Source organism: Buceros rhinoceros, unplaced genomic scaffold, assembly GCF_000710305.1.
Source record: "Buceros rhinoceros silvestris isolate BGI_N320 unplaced genomic scaffold, ASM71030v1 scaffold39622, whole genome shotgun sequence".
NCBI lineage: Eukaryota > Metazoa > Chordata > Aves > Bucerotiformes > Bucerotidae > Buceros > Buceros rhinoceros.
The window spans coordinates 1-12,181 of NW_010397825.1; the positions used below are offsets into that span (position 1 = coordinate 1).

General features: G+C 38.8%; 1 protein-coding gene across 1 annotated transcript; it reads right to left on the minus strand.

The window, feature by feature from the left end:
- Window positions 1–101: 101 nt before the first annotated feature.
- LOC104488806 (probable G-protein coupled receptor 128) lies at window positions 102–11,255 on the minus strand (the record flags this gene model as incomplete). The annotated part of the gene is made up of 7 exons (XM_010130886.1): window positions 102–334; window positions 3,641–3,860; window positions 5,070–5,226; window positions 6,234–6,395; window positions 7,368–7,449; window positions 9,002–9,366; window positions 11,143–11,255. Coding segments are annotated over 7 exons (1,332 nt in total), but the record flags the coding sequence as incomplete, so codon positions are not given.
- Between the last annotated feature and the right edge of the window lie 926 nt (window positions 11,256–12,181).

Here is a 12,181-nt window from a genome sequence, read left to right on the forward strand (position 1 = left end):
GCGCCCCCCGCCTCCGCCCGCCCGGCGCTAGCTCCCTCCGTCCCTCTCTTCGTGCCTGTCGCCTCACTCTTTTCCGCCACCCCAGCAGCGCTGGGGGTTACCCGCCATTTACCAGACGGGGGGGCAAAGCCCTTCAGCCTTGTACCAGAGCACAAAAGCCCATCACCCCTGAGGCAGGAGTAACGCTGCTTCACCCAGCCCTCAGGTGGCACGTCCAGCCGCAGCCGAAACGTGGGAGATGGGGCCGGAACGACAGCGAACGGTGGTTCGGACAGAGCACTGGAAGAGAGGGTTGTTTGGAAAGGCAAGGTGTGACCGGCGTGGGCTGACGGTGCTGGGGTGAAAAGTCGGCCATCAGATCCCACCGTAGTTGTCAGAGGCCACCGCCCTCACACAGAGAGCTTGCTCATCCTCGAACAGTTGTCGCCCTGATTAGAGGTGACCTTCCAGGCATTCACAACTAGTCCCGCAGCCGCCTGCCTTGCGTTCGGGGCTTGTCCGCTTAAGAGAGGAAAACCTGAATATGAAGCCGATTTCCTGAGTTGTCTCTATTAAGGATGCAAGAACGGATTTCTACGGGTGCCCCTCTCAGACCTTCTGGAAATGGACCTTCTATTACTGTAGGGAATTTGAGATTTCTGCTGCCTTTCTTCATGTATAAGTGAAGCTACGCTTGGTAGGACGCATGACACAAGTACCAATGCAGAACTAGCTAACACACAACTGTAGTTAGTTATTTCCTGGAGTTAGCGATGCCTCTGAAAAGACACCCTTTTTTTTTTTTTTTTGTCTTGAAAAGCAAAGCTTCCAAATGGTGAGTTTGATTTTTGTAGTATTTGTCTTTGCTTAGAGCATTGCCTCTGCTTAAAGGATTGTAATAACCAGTCCAACTAGCAATAAGCAGGTGGAGGTGAAAAAAAATATGATACCTGTTTTTAATTCTAAATATTTTGAGGAGGATGAGTGGCGTGGTTCAGGAGGCTTCTTTGATAAGTATTAGAAAATATATAGAAATAATTTGGGTATTTTTAATGTGAAAAAAAATCTCTTCACTTTTAAAAATATGTGAAAGAGATGTGGAAAACTTCCATCCATTCCAAGCTCTGCTGCTCATCTTTCAAACCTTTGTGCTCATGATTCAGTCCTTCCCCAATCATTCCTTTATCAACACAAAGTTTCCCAAGTGTTGACAAGAAGAAATTCACAATCTTTAAAGCCCATGTATCACAAAGAATACCAAAGTTCACTCCATTATTAATATCAGTATATTCCACGTGTAGATAAGAGCGGAACTACTGTTCCTGTAACAATTAAGCATACAACCTAAAAAAGATAATTTTGCTCTGTTCCATTTTTTAAATTAGGATTCCCTAGATGAAACAAAAAGCCATAAAATGTATAATTTTGTGGAGGGGTTTTTGTGCTCTTTTTTTTTACTTTAGGTGAGGTGTGCTCAATGTTGGCTATAACAGCATTTTATTAACATCTGAAATACTGAGATACAAGGTGTTTAATTAGGAAAAAGTCAACACTTACAATTAAATACTTCAATTTCTTCTTGCATTTTTTGCTTGGTTTTTGCTATAATATGGAGGCAATACATTTACTAGGCTTTTTAAAGATCTGTGTGCAAAACTAAATAGGATGTGCATTAGGGAATGTTCTTGTTTGTGGGGAAAAACATCGAAGTCTAGAAAATATCACTCATTTAAGAAGCCATCTTCACAGTGCCTAGCTGTGTTTTACAACACAATCAAACATTATCCTTCCTAAACCACAATGTAATTTCTAAAATACTATTTCTTCAGTGAAATTGAAGGAATTGACAGAGGCAGGTATTACCCACGTGATTTACAAATAAAAAATGGATGCCCATAGAAACATAAACTTTGTGTCCAAAAAAAACCCAAAACAAAACAAAAAACAACCGACTAGTGTGAATTACCTTTCCTAGATAACTTTTAATAACCTTCTCTGCCTTGGTGATGAGAACTCCAGCCTTATATCTGATGTGACTGCTCTTTTTCAAGGCTTGTCAATCCTAGAGAACACCTGTTTTCTGCTTCATAGAGAGAACGTAGATTTCTAAGACGTAGAGACTTTTCAGGGCCACTGAAACATGCCTAGAAGACATTCAGAAAGTCTCACGTATGATGCCCAGTGTATTCAGAGGTGCTATCCCTAAATGTTCAGCCATCACATTTGGTCAGGCCCATGACTTTTTTTGGAGCAGCCTGGAAGTTTTCAAAACACACCACATTTATTTTCAGAAAAACATGAAAGCAGGGAGTAAATCTGACCACAATTCTTAAACCAGGTTATTTAAAATTCAACATGATGTTCTTATTTTATTAAAACCAGAGATGTCAAACCACACAAGATATATTTGTTCTGAGAACAGAATAAAAAAATACAGTTTTTAAAAACTAGCTGTCTAAATTTCTTGAGCTTTTTTTCTCACAAAGGAGAGAATGAGATGAGTCACTATAACTATTCCCATTTGTTAGACAAGACTACAGTGGGCCTTACTGCTTTGCTCGGCATCACAAAGTGGCAAGAGCTGCTCGCACTTTACACACTGGTTGTGCTCAAGCCACCATAAGCTTCCCTCTGTCAACATACTCTCCTCACTCCAACATCCAGAAACTCTTTTCCCCTCTCCTTTGACATTGCTTTCAACCTTTTTGTACTGAATAATAATAATAAAAGGTAGAGAAGGGTGAGGTTTTATATTTACTTACAGCCTAAGTTTAGAAACAAAACTCTTAGCAGCTAAGGGACCCCTCTTCTCTTCCAAGCTTCCCATAAAGCTGAAGGACAGAGAGGCAGAGAAAGGTACGACCCAAAGTCAGTTCAGAGCAGGGTGCTAAGTGAAGCACTCCAGCTGATATGCTGGTAACACCCATTTGCTTCTGAAAGTGAACACGCTTACTACCATGGGCTAATGCTGGTGGTGATGTGAATAGGACATATGCTACACATTTATGAAGAGTTTGTTTCCTCGCCTGTTTCTTCAAACATCTAACCTTTTTTTTTTTTTCAGTCTCATATGAAAACAGTAATTTGTCCAACTACCATTTATAATGAAGAAGTTTTAGCTGGGAAATTTGAAAAACCTCTGTAAAATACAGATTTTCTTCTCTGAAGACCAAGCCAACTTACTACTATAGAAGTAGTAAATAGAATTTGGACCCAGAGCCAATAAGAACTCTGCTGTTTGTTGATTTATCTTTTGGTTTCGAATTAAATTGAAATTGTTCTTTCAAAAGGGAGAGGAGAGCTACAGTGCATAGTCTGGATAAACTTGTTCAACAGGCCTGAAAATGAGTAGGGCATAAATAGAGCAACTTCTATATATCCGTACTGTAATAGAAAGCTGTAATAACCATAACTCCTTTCACAGACCTTCCTCAACGGCATGCAGTACAGGTAGCATCAGGAAAATGTAGCACTGCATTGATGCTTAACAATCGCACAGGCTTGCCAGCATGTGGTTCTGCTTTTGACTCCTGGTGATCTTGGCTTACGGTGTATTTCGGTGTACTCCACCTGCAGTTGGAGTACTATGTCCATCATACCTGTGAGATCTACATAAAACAAATGATGAAAAATGCAGGATTGTATTCAACAGGTTTCTAACTCCAGTTAGAGACGGTAGACAAGGAAATATTCTCTGACAAAGTCTGGGTTGATCTGAAAGTTTCCTGTGAATGTTTTGCAGGCTGTGATTTTGAAACATGGTAAGTTTTCGAATGCATATACAGTGGTACCTCTGGCACCCAGAAAACAGAAAACACTTCGGAAACTTTTTTCTTGAAGATTGGTGATCTGAAAGTGTACAGAATGCAAATCTGAAGTCCCTGTAAATTAAGGTGTAGAGTTAATATTTTGCTGATAAAACCAGAAAATATTAGTCAATATTATTGAATTTGGAAAATAACCACAAAACAATTTACAGTAACCTTGAACTAATACCTTTAACCAATTAATACCCTGAAATACAAGAAGTACTTCCAATAGGAAAATTATGCCATGTAACCATGGATTTGTGACTCTAGTCACCTCATTTGCCCAGTGTAATGGATTAACTAACATGTCTCAGGACCGTATTAATACCCTGTGCTGCATAGGATGAAGGTGAGACAAGCTTGAGCGTGCCATAAGCATTAAAGTTGGCCGCTGTGCCCTATCAGTGCTTCAGTCAGATACACACAGAGGGAAGCAGGACTTCAAAATTTCTATACCTGTTCTTCTAAATTCTCATTTCAATGATTAATCCGGAGTATCCTGGGTTAGAAAAAAAATAAATAAAAAAAGCTCGTGGTTTTAAATACATAGATCTCTGTTCCCTGTTCATGATTTCAGATTTAAATCACAGGTATAATCCATCCATCAGTGTAGTAATAATCACTTCAGGACTTTTTGCACAGAGAGTTTGCAGATCTGATCCCCACTGGTGTGTACAGACCCTCAGTTTTCAGTAGATCAAACTGATAGTATACAACTTAATAATTGAGGATGGGGTTTTTCACATATTTCCAATCAGCTGTCTTGTTGAAAACATTCAGTGATGTAATAGTGAAGGATCCATAACTCCAAGTACTTCACACTTCATATGCCCTGTATGAATATACAGCAAAGAATCCAGCAGGGCTGTGGGGGAAAAAGAGGCAGGCACTTTCCCGTAGGCTTTAATGCAGGGTCGTTGTGAAAGGTCTCAAGCCAAGAAGCTCTAATTACTTCCCTGGGACACTTTTCCACAACTGATACAGAAGTTTCTTCCCGATGCTCATTCTGAATATAATTTTATACAAGATTTGGTATAAAAGGAGCCACTCAGAGAGGAAGGTTTCTCAATGGTGATCTCAAAATAAAATCCCACAGTATTTTGCACATTGGGAAGACTTCTCAAGTGAAAGACCCGAAGATTGCAACTCTGTCTGAACAAACCTTCTGATTCCCCATTACTGCTTTCCAACAAGTTCCCAGGCTATAGAACAAATAAATCTGACATATATTTTTGTTTTCATTATCTCTATTATTAATCTCAGAATTGCTAAATACTTTACCTGGGTGGCATTCAAAATGCAGAAGAGATAGCTGAAAACAAGACTTGTTTCTTCATGATTTATTAACATGAGGTAGCCTATCGTCCAGGTGATTCCAAGCACTACCACTATAGAGATAGTGCCAATCATCTTTTTCATAAATGAATCCTTTTTATTTCTAGAAACAAACACACACAAAAAGTTATTAAATGTTTCCCTATACCATCTAATATCTTCTTCAGCTTTAAACTTTCTATTTATTCAGGGCTATGTTGCAAAGATTTAGGTGAGTTGAGAACATACACCTCCCTACATTTGTTTGACTTAACATCCAAAGAAGAAATTCAGAAAAATAAATTTAACCAAGTTTATCAGAATAATCTGTGTTTGGAGTATGTAGCTTGGCTGTATCTTTCTATAACCAAAAAAAAATTTTAAAAGTGAGGTTTACCAAGGCAACAAGAAGCATTGAAACTTAGCATGTTAGCTACTATAAGCTTTTTAGAATGCTTGTAACTTCAATCCAAATAAGATTAAGTTTTACTATAAGAATAAGCTGCCAGTGAAATTTGGATGTCTGGTTTCTCTCAAGCCTGAGGGGAGTCAGAGATACAGAGATAAGGTATTTTTGCTCCAACTGTGAAATAGAAGGAGTGAAGAAATGTTTTGTTGAACAGCTCAGCTCTGCGTGATTAATAAAAATGAAAGCGATTCCCTTTTAAATTATAAAATTATTCCCCAGAGTTTGTGACACACAGCCTGTAACAATACATGGAGCGTTGTTATATAAAGCTGAGCAAGTTAATCTTCTTCGAAGCTGCTAGAGAACTGGCCTGACATTCAGATGTTCTGAGAAATTCATAATTCTCATTTGAATGTACTCAGCTCTGCTCTCACTTGTATGGATTTAAATGGAGAATAACCTTCATCAAAGTCAAGTTGAGTGACACTGCAACTAAAAAAAAGCGGGGCAGGAAATCCCGTAATGTGCTCGTTGGTAGACACTTAAACAAACTCTGACCCACTGCAACAATGGAATTCATTTTCTGACTATTTGAAGCATATGTTTTTTAAAACAGAAGATTTTGTCAAAAATCTCAGTTTGTGACAAGAAATTCTGAGCTGATGACAAGAGCCCAAGGAGTACGTTTGCTGAAAGATCTGAGGAGTCCTATGCCATCTCACCTTGTCAAATTCTCGTTCTTCTTCCATATCACAGAGGCACAGATCTTGATGAAGATGATGATGTTAAACAGGAGTATGAGTGCCACTGGCAGGAGGAATGACCACAACATGGGTTTTTGCACACTGAAATTCTGATTTTGATCCAGTGCTGCAAGCCAGCAACTTTTAATGTAAAGAGAGGCCATTCCAAAAGATTTGTTAGACACGTTATTCAAAATACCACAACAAAACAAAATAATATTCCACCTCATAGGGCTTTCTAATCTTGTTAACCTATCTCTGAAAGGCAACTATTCCTTGAGAACTGAGGGCTTTCAATCATGCTTCTCTTTCTTTGGGGAATGCAAAATGATTTATCAAACAAACTTCATAAAGTAATAGAGCTGCAATATTGCTGGCCAAATAGAAACCTGGCCACCATATGCAAGTTTATCTATGGTATATATTATAATAGAGCTAAAGAGTAATAGGGGAGATCTAATAGCCAAAGGTTGAAACAAAACCAGGGCATCTTCAGGAGGACAGGGTTATCATGCAATAATCTTTACCTCTTTTTTTTTTCATTGCCAAATAATCTCAAGTTAGAAGTCAACACTCCCTTACAAGAGGGCTCCCATGCAGAAGGGGATTTGTGTGTACTTTTCCAAAAGAAGTCTGCCTTTGTTCTGCATCATCCACTATCACCAAGGTACATTGTAAGCCTGATAGCCTGCTTTGGTATTCAGGCACTCATATGAATGCAGATACCAAAACCATAGGGTAGATAGAGATATAGTTACGTTGGCCAGAAAGATTTTAAATAAACGGGAGGATTAAGTTTAGGTACTGAAATGCAGTTATGCACTTAAATGAAGGTTTTGAGTTTCAGTTAGGCTAAAAGCATCTACAGCTTCCATTTAAAGTAACAGGGGATCTTATAGGAGGATTCAAGACAGATGTGGATCCAGTACCCTAAATCTTTAGTAAGGAGAAACTGCAATTCCTTATAGTGAATGTTGAGCTTGAGTGAAGAGTTTTGGGGTTTTTTTAAGTACTTAGATATACAAAATAGTATAAATCTAGAATTGTGTTAATAATAATAAGCCATCACAAAAGGTGTGGGATAGCAAGTGTTGTAATAATACGTGAACTTACAATTCTTCCTGCCGGTAGTTTAAAGCTTTTCCTTCTCTGTAAGTAGCTCCAAGTGTTATTGCAACTACCGCAGCAGGGATTCCTGATTAATAGGAGAGATGTTAGCAATTCATTGTTTGGTTGCATAGGCATACTTCCCTTCCACACATATAGCTTCTTGCCTCCTAAAATACATAGATTTTTGGAGCTTTGTTTCATCTGCCTTGCACTAAGCTAAGTGGGTTTTCCCTAGCCTAGAAAAAAGGCAGGACTGAGGGGTGTGAGAGCTGTTTTTCTGAGGACAAGTCCTGTCCATGACTTGATGATTTTTGCACTGAAGAGTTTCAACACAGCTTTCAGAGACAAGGCCCATGATGACAGAGCAATCTCCTTCCTGTGCTGTAGCTGACTCCCTCATCACAGCTGTGCAATCCTATCCTCTTGTCAGCAGAGAGAAACTAATTTAAGAAAATGCTGCACCAAGCACCATTACATTTCATACCAGCTAGATGCAGAACATTCTTTTGCCCTCCAAGAAGCGTGGTAGCGTGGGATTGCCTCCCCAGTGCCTTTACTTCATTTTCTGTCTTCCATATCTCCTGCCTACCTGTTCACTATGCAGCACATCTCATGGGAAGGAGCCTCCTGCAAAAGTTTTTATCTGGGGAATAATCATGATTCTTAAAGTCTTTCCTCTTTCAGCCCTAATAAAGATCTTCCAGACTGCCAAGTATTTGCTGCGCATTCAAAGTAGATCTGAAAAGCAGTGAGCCAGAATCATGCTATCTTGGACGTGAAACTAGTTGCAGGACACTATGAAGAACCTAATGCTGTGCTATCATGCTACTATACATGGAGCACAGTGATGTGTAGCCAGATTGGCTGGCACAAGCAGTCCAAATTCTACAAGTTTTAGAGCAATTGCCTTTACCTCCACCCAAATGGAAAACATAATAATGAAACAATCAGAACCTAAAACTGCTTGATAGACACTGTCAGAGGCAACACACTACACAAGCTGAATACACCAATGTCGAAAAGGCAGGTATTCCTGTATACTGTATTAGAAGAGCTTCCTGAAGGAGGCTGAGATTTTTACTTTACCTAATAGGCATCTGTCTGCATTCTTCAGTCCTCTAAGTAGTTCCCTTTCAGCTTGCAGTGTTGCTGCTCACTGCTGTACTCACTTAAGAATGCACTCTTTGCTTATTAATAAACAATATCTAACAAATAATGTCAGTCGCTCCTTGCTTTTGGATGTCTGCAAGGCTCTGGCTGAGGTCATGAGGAATCTCAGAGATGTCTAAAGGAAGAATTTGAGTCCATACATGAAATCACCATATCTGAAAGATTTTTTACTTAGTTGACAGGAACAGGTTGTTGAATATCTTGGTTATTGTGAAAATTTCTCCTGCACACAACAGACCTATCTAGCTACCAGTTTCAGTGCCATATCAGGACAATGAAAAGAGGCTTAGCTTCTACCAGTAGTGTGAGCAGTAACAGGAGATTATTTATTAAATCGTGTTGTGCTGTACCAGAGTCACAGGACTGTAATTGCTCTCAGCTGAGCTCCTGTCTTTACAACTCTCCCTGAAAGTACTATGTACTGATACTTTGGTAAGAGTTGCCATGTATATGACTTTAAATCTTACCCCATCCGATTACTGACATGGTTATGAGGAAGTGTCCAGGCAGGGGCTTCATGGCTCTAAGCAGCAGTAAGTACAACTGTGCAGAATTGAGTGCTGTCCACATAAATGTCGCCAACAAAAAATAGTGCAGTAGGACAGCCACGGCAGTACACCAGGAGGCTGTGGGAGGATCTACCATGTCAGATGTGAGTAAGGTGTTACTGGCGGTATCGTAAGGAAGGTATTGCTGGTAGTAGCTGGTGGTATCACAGCTGCGATTCTTGGCATTTTGGTTTTCAATTCCAGAGATGAAGATGATGTTAAAAATGAGCATAGAAAAACAGAGGCTCACTAACATCCATGTTACAGATGACCTTCGAGTTTTCCTATTAGTAGGAATATATTTAGAAGAAAAAAGAAGAGCAAAATGAAAAAAAAAGTAAAATATTTCCCCATTTTCATTGATATTAAAAGCAAGCTAGAGTGTGCAGTCTTTAATACAGAGAGAAAACAAAGCAATAACTTGTTTGTAGAATTCTATGCCATCATTATTCTCAACTAGAACAGAGAATATCCAGCATTTTTTAGGACTAGGCCTTTTCCAACTGCTTTCCATCCACCAGTTGGGGTGCATTTTCTTTTTTCCACTCTGCTCTTTTTAGGATCCTTTTCTTCAGTGTTAAGAAGTGAAATAACATAAGACAAGTATTTCTAAACAAGCTTCAAGGTACAAGAGAACAATAAACCTCCACTTCCAAATGCTATCTTATCAAATGCATTTATAAGGCAGGGACTGGAAGCTCCTACAATCTTAAACACATTGACCTTGATGGAATTGCTCCAAATCTACATTAGTGGAAGCAGGATGAGAAACATGCATTCATCTGCGATAACTACAACTCTGTTGGTGTTACTTTGCTCCTTGTTCAAAAGTGAATCACATAACACCATTAATTACAATCATATCCATCAAGGAAGTTCGCTGCAGTTGTATTTGAACTAAGTCACTCATAATAACACTATAACACAAGCAGCAGACCTAACCTACCTTGCTGTATAATCATGGTGCTTTGAAATCATCTGTTGTCTACAGACATTTTAAAAAACAGAAGACAACAGAGTATAGAAACTATAAAATAGGCGACAGAAAGCAGAGTGACCTTTAAATTGGATAGCGGGAAGAGAACCTGAGGAACACATGTATGCTTCTTCATGAACACTGACAGTCTAAGTGATAAGACCGCGGGCTGAAATAATGAAGACACCAACATAACAGGCATGTTGGTAACTGGCTAGAAGAAAGATAAGACATTGTAATAGCAGACTACAGGGCATATAGGAAAATAAAAAAGGAGGTTATGCTGGTGCTAGAATACTATTATACCTTTCTGAAGCCTAGTGTTAAGTGAGAGCAATGAACTAAACACTTCAACATGTAGCATGGACCAGTATAACAATGATACAGCACTGGGTCTGTGTCGTCAACTGCCTGGACAGGGTAGTAACAGAGAAGTCAGTGAGGCAGCGAGGGACATGAAATGCAACAGAAATTGCAGACCACCCTTCCCCCATGTAGATGGGACAGATGTCACTCTGGGACATTTCTCAGAGATTACACATGGTGATGTGAGCCCATGATAAAAGGATCAATGCTTGACTTGATCCTCCATAGCAAACACTGCATGCATTGTTATCATATAGCAGGAGAGCTGCGCTTCCCATCAAAGTGATGGAAGGATTTTTATTGTCAGTGGCCACGCTCAGTGTTTCCTACAAAAGGTTTAGCCTTTTACCATGCTGGGCTCTTCCATACTCTGTTATATAATTTCTTTTCAAAGCTCATATTTTTGAAGGTGGATTTGTTGAATAATTATCATATATATATATATAATCTCTCATTAAAAGATTAACATCAACAGAAATGTTAAAGTTTCATCAGGGTGAGTAGCATGGCTGAGACATCTCATGTCTTCACTTTAACCAGTAAGCCACACTTATTTCCCAAGCTATGCTACGTGATTAGCTCTTTTTAAATATTATTTGCTGATTAATAATATTGCAATATGTTCTAAACTGGCCACTATGTTGTTCTCAAACTACACACAGAGCAAAATATTGTAATTTAGTGTAAAATACTTGTGGTTTTACATCTTCACTCTTACCTAGTGAATATCTGAAACAAAATGGTAATGACCAGACCAGCCATGGACAGTCCAATACCAATGTAAGAAATATACTCCAAAGGCTTTGCATATTTATATTTCATCTGAAAGGCCTAGAAAACAAATTGTACCAGTTATAAGATGAGAAGAGATAAGTTTCTTTCTAATATTTCTTTTTCTAGTTGCAGATATAAACAAAAATGTTTTAGTAAAGTTATGACTGTTGTTAGCCACAGCCAAAATTTTCAGATCACACAAAATTATTCTGGATCTCAAAACTGGAGAAGCTTGTGAAGAACTCTAAAAAGAGTCTTAACAATGTCAATGAAATATTCAACAAAATAGCAGATTAAATTATTCATGGAAAAATGCGAGGTGACACAGACTGGAAAAAGTAGTTTTAACTTTTTGTACCGATGTGCATTTTGAATTTTGGCTTCTGGGCATAAGGTCTAAGGTAAGATGTTACAAAATCAAAACCAGTGTTTGTATAGTGACAATAAAGCAGCAAGTAAATGTAAATGTGTTCAGTGAAACAGAAAATACTGTAGTCTTTGGATAAACGGATGGGAATCTTCTCTAGAATATAGTCATTTTGTGCAATAGGATATGCAGGAGGAAAAGAGAAATACAGAAACAAGTAAATATCAGAAATATGGAAATGCTGTTCTATGAAGACAGAGTAAAAAGAAACTGCAATCCTGGTGCTGCTGAAGTCAGTGACCAGAGATAGGTGATTTTACCCAGAGAGTGTTTTATTTAGAGAAGCTGAAACAAATACTGAAAGAATAACAAATGTCAGAGACAGACAGTCTTGTTAGCACAAGAGGGCAATATATAAAACTTAATGATAGTAGGCTGAGTATTTACAGAGCAATTGCTTTTTTATAAACATATAATCAAAGGAAGTTATGAATGCCATGAACATTGAGTTATTTACCCAGCACAAGGCAGTGCCTGCTAGCCCAGATCCCAGATCCTGTTTGTTTTGGGGCACTTCAGGCTTTAGACATGTCCTGGGTTCAACATGGAGGAACCG